At 50.1% G+C, this 16,464-nt stretch overlaps 1 protein-coding gene across 1 annotated transcript; it reads right to left on the reverse strand.

The window, feature by feature from the left end:
* Nucleotides 1-3,650: 3,650 nt before the first annotated feature.
* LRFN3 (leucine rich repeat and fibronectin type III domain containing 3) lies at nucleotides 3,651-10,440 on the reverse strand. The gene is made up of 3 exons (XM_028529734.2): nucleotides 9,287-10,440; nucleotides 6,416-7,864; nucleotides 3,651-4,268 (listed from the first exon to the last, which is right to left on the reverse strand). The coding sequence occupies exons 2-3, from the start codon at nucleotides 7,846-7,848 to the stop codon at nucleotides 3,812-3,814; spliced, it is 1,890 nt and encodes a 629-aa protein (XP_028385535.1). The 5' UTR covers nucleotides 7,849-7,864; nucleotides 9,287-10,440; the 3' UTR covers nucleotides 3,651-3,811.
* Nucleotides 10,441-16,464: the final 6,024 nt, after the last annotated feature.

Below are 16,464 nucleotides of genomic sequence, written 5' to 3' on the forward strand. Positions count from 1 at the left end.
TGCCCCAGCCCTGGCCACTCTGGACTACCATTGTTTGGTATCTATTTCCTCCCCTGGACTGGAACTCTGAGAGGGCAGGGTCTGGGGCACTGGTCAGGGCAATGCTGAGCACTGTTACTTATCCTTGCTTTGTGAGGCATGAAAGGGCACAGCACCAGGGAGGATAAAAGGCAAAAACCATGCTCAGGTTCAACCCAAAGAAGAGGACCCCTTTATCTGATTCTCCCACATATGTGCTCATGTAAAGAACTACAAAAGCTTGGCATAAGATGAGGCCCTGCAAGGGATCACAGGTATGCCCAGACACTTGACCTATGTTGGATTAGCCACACCTAGACATAAGGGTTGGATTGGGCAGCAGGCAGACAGCACCAGGACCAATCACTTAAAAAAAAAAATGCTCCAGTAACCTGGCACTTTGGTACCAGGAAAGCTGTCTCAGAAATGTGCAGGACATTTTCAAAGCCAGACAGGGGATGGGCAGTGGAAGGAGTAGCACTCCCTGAACTCTGACATTGGTGGACTCAGCTGGGTAGTGTGGGACAAGCTACATTTTAACTTTAAATTCTAGATACATGTGACCATTTGTCTAGTCATATTCTTTCTGCATGGGGGTGGGGCCAGCCTGCTCCCATATACTTCCTCCAACACTCCCTGCTTCCAAACATATAAGCTACCATTAGGAGTGTGTCCCCCTTTTTGTGTCCACATTTTCTGTGTCTACATCCCCCCAACCAGCTACTGTCTCTGCCTTGCAGAGTCCTGGTCCACTGTTTTGCCTAGTGCTTGAACCTGGAAAAGGTCATTAATTCCTAAGCTACAGAGAGGTCAGCTCCCCCATCTAAGGAATGGATCCTTGGATACTGAATACCAGGCCCCACTACTCTTCTTTCCCAGCCTCTCTGCAATTTTGCCTGAGACCCAGGTAGTTGAACTGTGATCCACACTGTCCTCATCTGCATAGGGGAGTGGAGGCTTCTGGTGAGGTAGTCTCAAATTTCTCTCCAATCCATCCACTCAGGCCTCAACCTGGGCTGGGCCAGCCTTCTGCCTGGACCATTACAGTAGCTTCCTCCCTGGTCTCCCTGCTTCACTTTTGCCCCCACATGCAAACACACCTGCCATTGAGCCTTTAGGAGCAGGGAGCACAACCCTCCTCACTGCTCAAAACCCTTCAAGGGTTTCTCATGCCACTTGGAATGAAATCCAGACTCCTCCCAGGGGCCTACAGCAGCCTGCATCACCTGCCCCCTTCTCACTCTCCAGTCTCAACACAGCATCACTTCTTTTTCCCCACCACACTTCAGCCACAAGACCTCTTTCAGTCCCCTTTACTCACCATGCACCCCTCAGCCCTTGGACTTCTTTACATGCTCTTCCACTTGCATGGAATGCTCCTGTCTGTCTCCACCCCCCCCACACCCACCCCCGGTGTAGTTAACCTGATCATCCTTCAGATCTCAGCTGAGGCAACACTTCTTCCAGAAAACCTCCTTCAACCTCTCTCCCTGGGTCAGGTCCCCTGGTTACAGGGTCTCACAGTTCCATGTCTCTCTCCTGTATAGCCCCACTTGTCACACAGATGATTACACTTGCTTACATGATTATTTACCACTTGTTTCTCCCACCAAATGGCGAGGTATGTGAGGGCAGGACAGGCTCATGTTCATTACTGAATCCCCTGCACGTAGCACAAGTAGGCACAGACTCATATTTTAAAAACAGGGTTGAGGAACAGTGCACTCTAGCTCCCCCTCATGGCAGCAACTACTTTTAGGCATCCAAACTTCCTCTTCCCCAGGCCTTTTCCTCAATATATCTCTCTGTCCCTGCTGGCTGCTCCTGACCTCAGCCACCCAAGGGTAAACAAGAGGAAGGACCTAATGATGCTGCTGGAACACTTGGGAGTCAGGCCAGATCCCTGGGACTCAGGTTGTTCCCATGGCCAATGGAGGATCATTTCTAAGGCCTGTACACACCAACAAAGCTGTGGCATCCCACATCATGAGAACAGCCAGCCCGGTCTTGGGCCCTCTTCACCCTGTTCCTCACACCAGCATCACTCCAGAGAAGACTGACAGGACCCAAATTCCCTCCACATCTCTGCCTCTGGGCCCACCACTAGAGATAGCCTGAAATCAAGGAGCATTCTAACCCTTACTGTTAGTTCCATTCCTGGATCTTTAATGAGGCCTGAAATTTCTAAGGCCTAGGGTTTGGTCCTCTGAACCTCTTGGTGTCTGAGGAGGGGCTAGCACAGTCCAAGACAGAGTGACAATGAGCCCTGGAGAGATGTGGAACAGAGTGTTCCAGATCAACCTGAACAAGGCTCTAGGCCTACAGAATCGCAGGTCTACACTCCTATCTATTTTCTTATCTGCTACTCTCCAATCAGCTGAGTGGCACCTATCCGACTGAACCCCTAACACTGCTCTCACTGCAGCCTTGATATCATTAAACACAATAATCACTTGAGTCTGACCTGCCTGGGTTGCTTCACTCTGTGCCTCTACCTGCTGCTCCTGTTTAGTCTTTGTTTTTAAGTCTAGGTTTTTCTGTCTCTTAGCCACGGAAAGCCCCAGAGGCTGTCTCACCACCCTGGTGGTCTCAGTTCCTCATCACTTCTGACACAGCCCTCATTTCTGTCCCCAGCTCCTACCTCAGACCAGGGGTCCTGAGACCTCCTAGTTGTCACTCTCTAGATGTCCTCTGGGCCCTCCACATCCAACAGATCCCACACCGGCCTCAGCACCTTCCCCAAATCTGTCTCTTTTCCCTGTTACTGTATCACAGAGCTCTACTGTCCCCTCCCTGGCCTGGACACTTCCCTTCCCCATGGCCCTTCAGCTCCATAACCCATCTGCTCAGCTTCTTGAATGTCTCTCTCACCCAACCCTAACTGCTTTGCCCAGCCCTACCCTGGGCCAGCCCTGTCCTCACCCACCCAGGCCCTGACCCTGGCTCCCACCCGGGCTCCCTGCCTCAGTCTTCCCCTTTGGTCCACCTTCCTCATGGTGGCTAGAAGGGTCTTCCCAAAGCCCAAATCTGACCCTGTCCTCCCCTGCATAGAATCTTCCATAGCTTCCCAATACTATCAGGCCAGAGTCTGAGCTCCTCAGCCTAGAAAACCTTGACCCTGCTCATCCCTCCTGCCTCAACTCCACCACAGTACCACGAGGGTCTGGCACTTACTAGGTCCTTGGTTGTACTGTGCCCTCTGCCTGAAACAACTTTCCCTCCATTCTGGGCCAATTATCTCCTTCAGATGTCATTCTCAGGTCACATGTCTTCTCCAGGAAGCCCTCCCTAACTACACTCTAGGGCCCAGGCTGAGTCAGGCACCTTTTCTAGGCTCCCACAATCTCCCTGGCTTCCCTCATTACCACGCCCCTGATCTCTCTGAGTTATCACTGTCTGAGGGGAGAGCTTGGGGCTGTCACAGTCACCGCAGCATCACCCAGCACATGCTCAGAGTCGACACTCAAAGAATGTCTGTTGACTAAATGAATGACCATCCTCAGGTTCATCCAGGTGCCTTGGACAGAACTAGGCAGGTCTCTCCCCAGAGGAGGTGTCCCCAGCTCCAGAACCCTGCATGATCCCCCACAACTTCCACACACAGAGACAAGGGCAAGGGCCCAGGCCCAAGCTTAGAAAAATATGACTTTCTTGTTGTGCCCCAGTGCCCCTGCCACCCTCCCCATCAGTTTTAAAAACCATGAACAATTTGGTGAGTCTGAGGCCAGGTCCCACAGGGTACCTGGGTCCTGCCATCCCTTGGGCCAGAAAAGTCATAGTGGTGGGCATGAAGCTAGGGTCCCGTGGGTTCATGGCTGGGCCCCCAGGGCTCACAGTCCAGCTGGACCACAGTGTGGGCCCTGGGTGCAGCGGGCTCAGGGGCAGAGAGGGCCGGTGTGGCACCGTTGGTCTGGGAGCAAACACTGCTGACAGGTGCAGGTACCTTGGCCTTGCCTGGGGGCTGGCCACCATGCACCTTGTAGCGCATAAGCAGAACGAAGATGAAGACCAGTACCGAGGCCACGATGACACCACCCAGCGCGATGATCATGGTGCCGCCCAGAAATGGTGCATGCGGGGCCCCGCAGGGGTGCAGTGCAGGCTCTGTGGAGAAGTGAGCACAGCCCACAGGTCGTGTGGCTGTCAGCCCCGTGGCGCTGTCCTCAAACACTGCTAGCACACACAGATCATAGGTGCGGCCTGGTGCCAGGTCGGTCAACAGGAAGGAGTGGCTGTCAGCTGAGATCATCCTAGAAGGACAGGCAGGTAGGGGTCAGGTCTCTAGCTGCCCAGCATCTACCCTGAGCTCTGCCACCCTCCTGTCTAGAGGATTTCCTCCCAGTCCAGCTGCCTCATTTCACTCTGACCTCTGAATTCCCACTGCTGGAATTCCCTTTAGTCTGATACCCAGTCAGTGGCCTGACTGATATCCCCCGAGTCTATTAGCCAATTTTGCCTCAGCCCACTGGCTAACTTTACTGTCACATTCCTCTCAAATTTCCCAATTTTTTCTCCCTCTAGTCCCCATGCTCAAATTCCCTCCAGTGCCATTGTTCCCCTTCCCCTGTGTTCTACTGCCCAGTCCCTCTATGGCCTACCACTTGAGTTTTCCCAGTCCTATTTCATTTTATACACAGTTGCCCGATTTCCATCTTGCACTGCCAACCCAATTTCCCACCAGGCTGCAACCAAAGCTCCCTCTAGCTTTGCTGCCCAATTTTGCTCTACTCCACCTGATTTCACTCTGGTGCCCCACCCTGTTCTCCCAACTTCCCACCAGCCTACCACCTGAGCTCCTTCTAGCCCTGCTGTCAGAAATGTCTCCAGCTCACTGCCCAATTCTGTCCTCACTCTATCTGACCTCCCTCTACTCCAATTCCTATTTCCTTTTAACTCCCTATCCAATTTCCCTCTAATTCTACCTCCTAGTCTCCCTCTACACCCTTTGCTCGCATCTGACTTTCCTCTAGCCTGTGCCCAATTTCTCCTTGCCTCTGGTGTACAGCTGGATTCTAACTGCCTGATTCCTCTACATCACTGATGCCGACTTCCTTCTAACTTGCACATGAATGTTCTCCTAGCCCTGTTGCTTTAATCTACATATAGTCTTGCTTTCCAGTGAGGCCTGTCATCTAATATGATTTTCATTAAACTGATGTGCCTCAGCCACCACTGATTTCTTTTTCTCCATTGCCTTCTTTCTTCCCAGCTCTGTCTACTGATTCCCTTTATCTCTGTTGCCTACTTTCTCTTCACCCTTACTTTTCCCATTTCCTTTTATCCCTAGCACCCAATTCCACTATATTTTCTTGTAGCAGAGCACACTGTTGGAGATTTAACTAGCTTTGTGATCAGTTTTATTCTTAAATTGCTTTAGTAAGGTAGGTACAGAAAAACCTATGATTGTCTCTGGGAGGGTGACTTTCTAGAAGAGCATTCATCCCATCCCCTGCCATGGGCACAGTGGGCAAGATTTGCATGATTTTCAGGTGTGGATTGTCCCTAAGATCTATTGAATACTGCCTGGGAAAGGGAGTGGAATGAGCTCATTAAAGTTTCAGGACTGAAAAGGAGATCAGATGATGATCTCTTGAGGTGAGGGCCCATGGGGAGGAAAAGGAGACCCAGAGGCTGGGTTTGCAAAGTGTAGACCCCAGTCTTAGGGAGGCTTAGTCCTCTGCAACAAGGCCTTGGGGACTGCACCCCTGGCCCAGCCTGGCAGTGAGAACAGGGAGCCATCCACAGCTATCCATGCAAGGTGGGACTGGGTGAGAGGGTGCCAGGTCAGAGTCACCACTACTGACTGCATGTGGCCACAGCAGATATTCCAAGTACTCTCTAGCTCAGGGGCAGAAACTGTGCTGATCTACCTCCTGGAGTGTGTAAGCTCCAGGTTTTGTGTTTGCAACAACAAGAGAAGGGAATCCCCAACAGTGGCAAGCTGAATATTCCTGCTCACCTCACAGGTGGAGCTTGAACTAGGTTTATTTTGATTTAGAAAATAAAAAATTGAGATGTTTCCATATAAGAACCCCAAACACGTGGAGCAGTTCACACTGCATGACCCAAAGCTGAGTCTCTAGTTAATCTTTACTACTTAAATTTGTTTGTATCTCCCCAAACTTGCCTCCCTCTATCGACTCTTTATGTTTTTAGCTTGGTTACTTTTTACTCTTACTGCCTAATTTCCTCTATATGCTGTGACTATTTACTTTTGCCCCTTTATTTCTTTTTACCACTACTGCCTAATTTCTTTTACCTCTGCTGTCTAATTTCCTTTGTAACCATGCAGCCTCCTTTCTCAGCTGTGCTGCAGCCTGGGTATCAGTAGGCCTGTCTCTAACCCTCCTTCCACCTTACTCCCTCACCCAAGCTGCCCACTGCCTTGACACTGCACCTGTAGACGAGGGTGTCATCAGCTGAGCTGTTGTACTGGATCTGGTACATGCGAATGCCTGGGATAGGCTGCTGATCTGGCCACTGGACAAGAGCAGCTGTAGCCCCATGCTCAGTCACCTGGACACCACGGTCGGTAGGGGGCCCAGCGTCAGCTGCCTTGGCAGAAGCAGAGGCGGAGGCGGAGGCAGAGGCGGCAGAAGGTGGGGTAAGGACATCAGGATCCCCGTCCCGCGGGGGGTCACAGCTGGTGCTGTTGGCTAGCTGAGGGGGTGGTGGGGGACCCACAGTTAGCTCAACAGCAGCCGTGGCCTCACCAGCTGCATTGGCTGCAATGCAGGTGAAGATGCCGCCATCACCTGGCTCAGTGACCAGCAGCTCCAGTGTCCCATTAGGGAAGGCGCGAGCACGGCTTGAGTTTCCCAGCAGCCGGCCCTGGGGTGACACCCAACGCACACGGGGCTCAGGGTCCCCTACTGCCCGACAGCGCAGGGCAGCTGGCCGACCAGCAGGCACTGCCAGGGGTGGTGATCGGTGAGTCACTACAGGTGGCTCGCACACGAACTCCTCCTCACCCACGGCCCAGAAGTAGCGGCCACCCAGAGCAGGTGGGGAGGCACAGGCTTCAAGGTCGTCCTCCCTTGCCAGCCGCCGCAGCCACACCAGCTCACAGTTGCAGTGCAGCGGGTTCCCACCAAAGGCCAGCACCAGGGCAGAGGCAGGTGAGCCTCGGGGCCTGGCTAGCAGTGGTAGGCGGGAGAAGAGTGGGTCAGGTGGGATGGTGGTCAGGCGGTTGGAGGTCATGTCCAGTCGTGCCAACTTGTGTAGGCGGGAAAAGGCGCCGGCAGGCACAGAAGCCAGCAGGTTGTGGTCGAGGCCCAGTGTATTGACGTTGCCCAGGCGGCCCAAAGCCTCCCAGGGCAGCTGTTCCAGGTTGTTGTAGGAGAGGTCGAGGTCCTCAAGTGTCTCAGCACAGTCATCCAGGGCACCAGCCGCCAGGGCTGCCAACTGGTTGTTACTCAGGATGAGATGGCGCAAATTGACCAGGCCACGCAACTGACCCTCACCCAGTGAAGTTAGCCGGTTACCATCTAGATGCAGGGCACGGAGGGCACGAAGATCAGCAAAGGCGCCAGCTGCCACGTGGCGGATGGTATTACGTGACAAGCTCAGATGCAACAGGCCTGTCATGTTGGCCAGGTCACGGCGGCGCACAGCTGCAATGAAGTTGTCTGCTAGGCGCAGCTCAGCTGCCCGGCGGTCTAGTGAGGGTGGCACAAACAGAAGGCCTGCCCCTGGGCACAGCACACTTAGGGGCAGTGACTGTGTCTGGCAGTGGCAGCGGCGGGGACACAGGCTGGGTGTGGCTAGTTGGGGTGGAGATGAGGCAGGGGCCAGCGGTAGCAGGCAAAGGAGCAGTGGAAGGACGGCCATCTCGGGCAGGGGTGGCCTGCAGGGAAGAAGGGAGGCATTAGGGTAGGCTAAGGCCACAAGAAAGGTGCCAGAGGGGGATGGGGTGGTCCAAGACTGGGAGAGAAGGTCACAATGGGCTGAAGGCAGAAGAGTTGGTTAAAGATGGTCAAAGAGAAATGGTCAGACATATCAAAAGCTGGGGAAGATGGTCAAAGACTCAGACATGGGAGGACAGAAGGAGCAGAAATGAACAAAAATGGTCAGAGGGAAGGGATGTAGTTAGAAATGGTTGGCAATGGTCAAAGAATGGGAGGGTTGGTCAAGGGTGGGTAGAAGATAAGCAAGAGGGCTTCAGACATGGTCACTGAGAGATGGTCAAGGAAGGCCAAAGAGAGAAGACATGGTTAGGGTGAGGGTCATTAGAAGTAGTTGGATATGACCAGAGAAGAGAGACGGTTAGGGACAATTAAGAACATAAGCAGCAGACAAAGAGAGAGGCATTGGTCAGGGATGGTCAGATCCAGGAGAAATGATAAAAGATGGTCAGAAAGGGTCAAAAGCTAGAGAGGAGGAGAGGATAGCTGAGTGACAGGTGTAAGGAGGGGTCATCAGACAGAGGAAAGGCAGCCAGGGATGTTAGAAATGATCAGAGAGACAGAGAAGAGAAGTGGTCAGTAAAGGCCAGAGATAGTCATGTGGTTGTCAACCTACAGTTAGGGTCAGGGTGGGAGCAGGGCAAGAGAGATGGTGAAGGATGGTCAGAGGAGGAAATGTAGACAGAGGAAGCTGGAGAAGAAAGATGGGCAGAAGCAGCTGGAGAGAAGAGTCATAGGCAGAAATGTCAAAGATGGTCAGACAGTTGTAGGCCACAGCTGAGAGGCAGGGCTGGACAAGAGCAAGAGAGCCAATGAAAGATGATGAGAGAGCAGCACAGCAAAGATATGAAAGGTGGTCACTGAGTGAAGCAGTAGACGGAGATGGCCAGAGAAAGGAGCTATGGACAGGGCTTTAAAGACAATCCAAGACAGAGGAGGTGGACAGAGTCACTGAGATGAGTGGTGGCCAGAGGTGGCCAGAGAGAGGAAATGTCAAAGATGGTCAGAGAGAGTGGTGGAAGAGACAAGGGAAAGGAGTGGTAGGCAGGAGAGGCAGGCAGGAGAGGTGGCTGGAAATGGTCAGACAAGGTAGAGATGGCAGGAAGAGTTTAGAGGACTGACTGGGAGTGGGTCACAGACCTGGAGACATCATCAAATGGGGAAGAGATCAGAGAGAGACAGGGCTGGCCACATGTCTAGAGTGTCTGAGGCAGAGGAACTGAAGGCAGACCCATGGGTCATAGTGTCTGTTTCTGGGAGAAACCCCAAGAATTCCCTGGGATACTTGGTCCTTACCTACCTCCATCCAAGCCACAAAGTCCCTCCCCAGTCCCTCCCCACCATGAGTCACCAGGTAGCCTTACCTGAGCTAGAAGCTGCCCCAGGGAGCAGAGTCCTCAGGCTCCAAGGGGGTCAAGGGTCAGGGGTGCTGGGTCATGCCTTCCCTGCCCCTGTTTGTAGTGTCTCAGCTTAGATATGTGGTCATGGAGTCTCTAGACCTTGATACGTGGAGTCCAAGATTCCCAAATATTGGGCTTCTAAGGTCCACTTTTAGAGACCCAAGCACCTTTTTGGGCTGTTCAGAGTCAGGGATGCTCAGCTCCAGTTTGGGGATGCTAAAGAGCCAAATGGAGAGTTTAGGGTCAGTCCTAAGCCCAGTCCTGCGATCTGGTACTGCGGTGCTGGAGTTAGTCATTGGGGTGCTAAGTCAAGTTTGGATGTCTTTAGTCCAAAATTCCAGCATTCAGGTTTGCAGCAAGAACTTCAGGCTGGAACTCAGGTTTAGGCCCCTTGGAATGCCAGGGTTCAGATTTTGAAATTTGAGGCTTAAATCTCAGGGTTCAGGTCCCAAACAGTGGACCCAGGATATAGGCATGGGAATCCCATCCCAGATTTCAAGGTCCGGGGCTCAGAATTCAGAGTTCAGCTCCAGATTGGGGATTCTAGATGCCAAATCTTGAGGCTCAGGCTCCAAATCTTGGGATTCATATTCCAACTCTTGGGGCTCAGGTTCCAAATATTGGGGTCCCAGGGACTGATATTGAGATTCTAGCCCCAGATATTGGTGTTCAGACTCCAGGTCTTGGGGTCCCAGCCCCATCAGGGTTCCAGGGTCTCCATATCTCTTGATCCAGTCTTGGGGTGCAGGCCCCCGATGTCGAGGTGCAGGCTCTGGGTCTGTGGTGGCGGCTACCGACTTGCTTCTCGGACTGCAGCGGGGGCTGGCCCGTAGTGAAGGGGTCGGCTGCAGTGGGGGTAGGGGCGGCCAGGAAGCCCCGGTGGCCGCGGTGGGGCGAGGCCTGGGAACGAACAGACAGGGACACGCGGGGTGAGGGCACCGCAACGCAGTTGGGGGCGCAGGGGGGAGGGGCCGCTCTCAGAGACCCCCTCCCCCGCTGGGGCCGGGGCGGGGGCCGCGGCGGAGGCCTGGCAGGGGCCGGACGGGGTCCCGGCAGGCAGGCCAGGTCCAGGTGCTCCCGCGGCCTCCACGGCCGGAACCCAGGGCCGCGCGCGCGCTCGCGCTTAAAGGCGCAGGCCCCTCGCGCGCCCGAGCTTAAAGGTGTAGGCAGCCCTCCCTCATTCAAAGGCGCGTCCCCGGCCACGCCTCCATGGAGTCACCCTGGTGTTGCTTGGGAGCGAGAATCCTTGGATACAGACCGAGACACAGAGACAGAGACAGAGGCAGAGGCAGAGACAGAAACAGAGACAGACAGATACAAGAAAGATGAGCAGACTTCGATTGAGGGACAGAGAGGAGTGGAATGAGAGAGACAGAGAGATAGAAAGACATAGCCATATTCAAGGAGTGTTGGAAATACAAAGAGACAATGAGACAGCCAGACAGAAATAGAGACACAGAAGACAAGGACAAGTCAGAGATAGACAAAGACAGAGACATAGAGAAAGTCAAAGAGAGATAGTAGGTGGATGAAAGAGAGAAAGAGAGGGAGACAGACTGAGCTGGGCAACTCAGCTGTTAGGATGGGTATGTGTGTGTATGTGTATATGTGTGTGTGTCCAGTTCTCATTCAGAGCATTGAATGTGGCCCTCCATCCCAGGGTCCCTGGCTCCCCAAGCCTGTCTCCTTCTGCCCCCTCTGTTTCAGCAGCACCTCCTTGGATGTCCTTTCCACAGGTGGAGCTTCCTTACCTGGACCCTGCCCAGGAACAGGCCTAATCTTTGAGGCCAGAGGGGAGACTCTGCTCCTTCTCAAGTCTCCCTGCCCTGGCTGCAAAGGGAAAATTTGGCTCCAAGACCCTGTGCCCTCTGGAATTGGAGCCACACATCAAGACATACTGACCAGCTATCCCATGGAGGAAGGAGAAATAGGAAATGGGAAAGAGGCATGGAGATTGCCAGGTTGACCCAGAAAAGTATATCCATTGATTTCCTCTCTCCCCCCCATTCACATCCACTGCCCCACAGAGGACCCTACTGGAATTGCATCAACACGTGACTAACCAGGACTGTGTCTGCCTATCCTGATGCTTGTGAGAGAATAGGGGAGGGAAGAAGGGTGGAGTGTCCCACATGTCTCATGGTGATGATATTGCAGGAAGAGGGATGTGATTAATGGTTTACAAGCTGGACCTGGGAACTTGGTTATAGCAACATGGGGGACCTGATGTTTTGAGAGAGAACACAGCATTGGCCTGTGGTCATGGTCCTAGCCTGGGGGAACCTGGATGGTCACGAACTACCCCTGGTAATCCTTATCTGGGTGGAGGAGTAAAACGACCTTGGTGGGGGCAGGGACAACCACCTTGGCCTCCCTAGTTCTGCTGAAGGTTTTAAAACAGACTTTTGGCTCCTTCTACATATGTGTATTGAAAAATTGCAGCTAAAATTAACTCAGCTGTAGTATTCATCTTTCCAGATTATTAGCAAAGTTCATCAGTGCTCCTGGCCCAGCACAGTGCATACTGGTTACACAGGCACTCAGAAGAAGAACACAGAAGCTTCAGAGATGCTACGGAAATGGTGAAGGTAGTGGGAGACAGAGGGAAACACCTGAAGGTAATCCTGGGAGCAGACTGGGATTAGAATTCAGTGGAACTGGTTTATTGCTGGGTGATCCCAAGAAATGAGCAAGGGAGGGGGCAGACTGAAACAGATGAGGGAAAAGTGAACACAAGGTGGAGATGAAAAGCAGGTTTCCTTCCAGGCAACTAGGGCTCAGTTTTTATGACGAACATTAAGGAACCTTGTAGAACACATCAGAATTGTCCTTCATTCTCTTTTCCCCTGCAAAGTTCAGAGCAGGTGGGGCATTTATCCACCCATTCTTCTTTTTTAGATTTTTATTTATTTATTTACTTTTAGAGAGAGAGTAAGGGAGGGAGAACATGAGGAAGAGAAACATCAGTCAGTTGCCTCTGGTATGCCCCCGAGTGGGGGCATGGCCCACAACCCAGGCATGTGCCCTGACTGGGAATCAAACCCGTGACCTTTTGGTTTTCAGGCCAGTACTGAATCCACTGAACCACACCAACTAGGGCGTATCCACCCATTCTTACCACCTGGGTGATTATTGCCCCTTTGGAGGGAGGGGGTGGTACTGAGAACCTTCCGTGATCCGAGGCAGAAAAGGGGGGGGTGCCTTGTGTGAGCTAGACCAGTGATCCTCACGCATTAGCTGCATTAGGATCACTTAGAGGGCTTGTTAACCATAGATCTCCAGGACCCAACTCTAGAGTTTCTGATTCAGTAGGTCTAAGATGGGGTCCAAATATTTGTATTTCTAACCAGTTCCCAAGTGATGCTAATGCTGCTGGTCCAGGAACCACACTTTGAGAGAATCACTGGGCTAAACCTGGGACATCTGCAATGTGCATAGAACTCTTCACCACAGATATGTCAAAACCTGGTGAATTGAGAGGATGTAGCACCTCAAATGTGTGCTGAAGAGACCAAAGTATTTAGAGACATAAAGAGGAGTTTGGAAACAGAGACAGGAAGAGGCAAAGATTCTAGTTCTGTACTTATTGTAGATTTGTGTGCTAGATGACATTGCAGCAAAAGTAGTGACTGAGACAGCACCAGGTCCTGTCTTCACTGAACTCACATTACAAAAGGGGAAAAGACACATCCTCAGACAGTTCAGAGTAGTCAGGGCTCTGATGGGGAAGCAGAGGGGTGTGGGACCCCAGAGTCTAACCCCTTTGGCCTGAGGGAGTTAAAGAGGCTTCCTGGAAGAAGGGACCTATATGCTGAGACCTGAAGGATAAACACAAATGAAGCAAGTGGACAAAGAAATCCCTTATGCTGTTTGTGTGCAGCTCACTGGTGCATTAATGCCATAGCACATGCAGTCTGGGGGCCCTGGGGTGCCTAGATAGTACTGTGCATGGGTGTGCATGTACTTATTTAGCTCCTAAAAGGGGATCCTGGTAGGATGGTTATCTGGGGGACTCCACTTAATTGTTCATTTACTTAATTTCAGCATCTGAAGAAGGAAACAGAAGCAGCAGAAACAGCCACAGCAGGAAGAATGAGATGAAGCTGCCTGAGAGCTGAGGGAACCTAGGTGGAAAGAGGACTTCTAGTATCCATACACAGAATTTGCCTACATATACAGAGATAAACACAGGGGATACACACATACTCACATGTGCCACATCATGTACTCAGAGGCCCAGAAGAACACACATGAACACAGCAGGCATATGGAACACACATACACCTGGACTCATGCACAAATTCAGAGGACATGCACAAGGGCACACTTAAACACACACACAGACTCGCAGACATGTGAGAAGATGCATGTGCAGAAACACTCTACACACAGATTCTCTCTCTTTGTTTTTTTGTTAAAGATTTTATTTATTTAGTTCCAGAGAGAGGGGAGGGGAGGGAAAAATAGAGGGAGAGAAACATCAGTGTGTGTTTGCCTCTTGTGCTCCCCCAAATGGGTCCTGGCCCACAACCTAGGCATGTGCCCTGACTGGGAGTTGAACCAGTGACCCTTTGGTTTGTAGGCTGGCACTCAATCCACTGAGCTACACTAGCCAGGGCAGATTCTCTCTTTTTTAATTTTATTTATTGACTTGAGAGAGAAGAATGGAAAGTGAGAGTCAGAGAAACATGATTTGCTTTTCAACTTATCTATGCATTCGTTGGTTTCTTCTTGTATAATATGTACCCTGACCAGGAACATACAATTTTGACATACTGGGAAAAATGCTCTAACCAACTGACATACCCAGCCAGGGCTCTTGCACACATGTGTGAATTACATATCACAAACATGCAAGAAATATACAGGATGTGGCAAAAGTAAGTTTACAGTTGTGAGTACATGAAACACAGAGTTTATTCTTATATTCTTATTTATTAATTATTGTATTATTTTCCATACAAACAACTATAAACCTACTTTTGCCCAACCCTATATTTAGAGTCATATCAAACAATTACAAGGGATAGATACACACATATGCACACATGTGCACAAATACACTCAAATTAAGTCAGCCTGCCTGCCCCCACCCCCCCAAAAAAAAGGTTACTTTATAAATAAACAAACTTAGGCCCCCTTCCAAGTCAGGGGGTATCAGAGTGAGAAGGGATGGAGGTGGTTTCCCTTTATTCTCAACCAGCACCCACCAACTCCAGTCCAACCATGGGGTTCACCGGAATTAGCTCAGCTTTGTAATTTTCATATGAATCAGTACTGAGGACTAGGGACTCACTTTAAAGATCAGGCTTGAAGGTACACCCCTATGGAGAAGTCAAAGAGAAGAGCAGGAAGATTAGTGTACCTTCTCCCCTCCCCATATACATACTCTAAGCATCCTAAATCAGACTGATGGGTCCCAGGCAAAGTAACAACTTCTCCAGGTCAAACCACAAGACCCTGTACATGACATTCTGCTTAATATAGTGGAAGACCCACTGCAAATTGTAGAGTGTGTTTTAAGGATTTCCAGCCATCAACATGGAAGATGTCCATAAGAATATGAGAAAAAGTTTACATTTGTGCAAAGAATAAAGACAAATATAGTGACTTGTTTTTTAAAATATATTTTATTGATTATGCTATTACAGTTGTTCGAGTTTTCCCCCTTTTGCCCTCCTCCACCCTGTGCCTTCATTCCCTCCAGCAATCTCCCCCCATTAGTTCATGTCCATGGGTCATGCATATAAATTCTTTGGCTACTTCATTTCCAATACTGTCCTTAACATCCCCTTGTCTATTTCATACCTACCAATTTGTGCTTCTTAATCCCTGCACCTTTTCCCCTATACTCCCTTCTCCTCCCGGTTGATAACCCTCCACATGATCTTCATATCTATGATTATATTCCTGTTCTGCTTGTTTGCCTTAGTTTTGATTTTGATTCACTTATTTATAATTGTGAATTTATTGCCACTTTAATGTTCATGGTTTTGACTTTCTTCTTTTTCTTATATAATTCCTTTTAGCATTTCATATAATAATGGCATGGTGATGAATGAACTCCTTTAGTTTTAACTTGTCTAGGAAGCACTTTATCTGCCCTTTCATTCTAAATGAAAGCTTTCTTGATAAGAGTAATCTTGGATGTAGGTCCTCACTTTTCATCACTGTGAATACTTCTTGCCAGCCCCTTCCAGCCAGCAAGTTCTTTTGAGAAATCATTGACAGTCTTATGGGAACTCCTTTGTAGGTAACTCTCTGCTTTTCTCTTGCTGCTTTTAAGATTCTCTCTTTATCTTTAACCATTGGCATTTTAATTATGATATGTCTTGGTATGGTCCTCTTTGGGTCCATCTTGTTTGGGGCTCTCTGTGCTTCCTGGACTTATATGTCTATTTCCTTCACCAAATTAGGGAAGTTTTCTTTCATTATTTTTCAAGTAAGTTTTCAATTTTTAGCTCTTCCCTTCTTTTCCTGGCACCCCTATTGTTCAGACGTTGGTTCATTTAGAGATGTTCCAGAAGTCCTTAGCCTATCCTTATTCTTTTTAATTCTTTTTTCTTCTTGCTGTTTTGACTGAAATTTTTTTCCTTATGTTCCAAATCATTGATTTGATTCTTGGCTTTATCCCCTCCACTGTTGGTTCCCTATACATTAAAACAAATCTTTTATTTATTTTAGAGAGAGGGGAAGGGAAGTAGAAAGAAAGGGAGAGAACTATGAATGTGTGGTTGCCTCTAGCGTGCCCCCAACTGAGGACCTGACCCACAACCCAGGCATGTGTCTGGCTGGGAATCAAAACCTGAGGACCCTTTGGTTTGTAGCCCAGCACTCAATCCACTGAGCCACACCAGCCAGGGGCTGATTCCTGTAGACTTCTCTTTATTTCAGTTAATGTAGCCTCATTTTTGTCTGGGTCTTTTTTATACTGTCAAAGTACCCAATAAGTTCCTGGAGCATCCTGATAACCAGTGTTTTGAACTCTGAATCTGATTGGTTGCTTATTTCCATTTCGTTTAGTTATCTTTCAGGAGTTTTGTTCTGTTTTTTTTTTTTTTTCATTTGGGTCATATTTTTTTGTCTTCTCATTTTGGCAGCCTCCCTGTGTTTGTTTCTGTGTATTAGGTAGATCTGCTTTG

The sequence above is a fragment of the Phyllostomus discolor genome, chromosome 12, assembly GCF_004126475.2.
Source record: "Phyllostomus discolor isolate MPI-MPIP mPhyDis1 chromosome 12, mPhyDis1.pri.v3, whole genome shotgun sequence".
NCBI classification, from domain to species: domain Eukaryota; kingdom Metazoa; phylum Chordata; class Mammalia; order Chiroptera; family Phyllostomidae; genus Phyllostomus; species Phyllostomus discolor.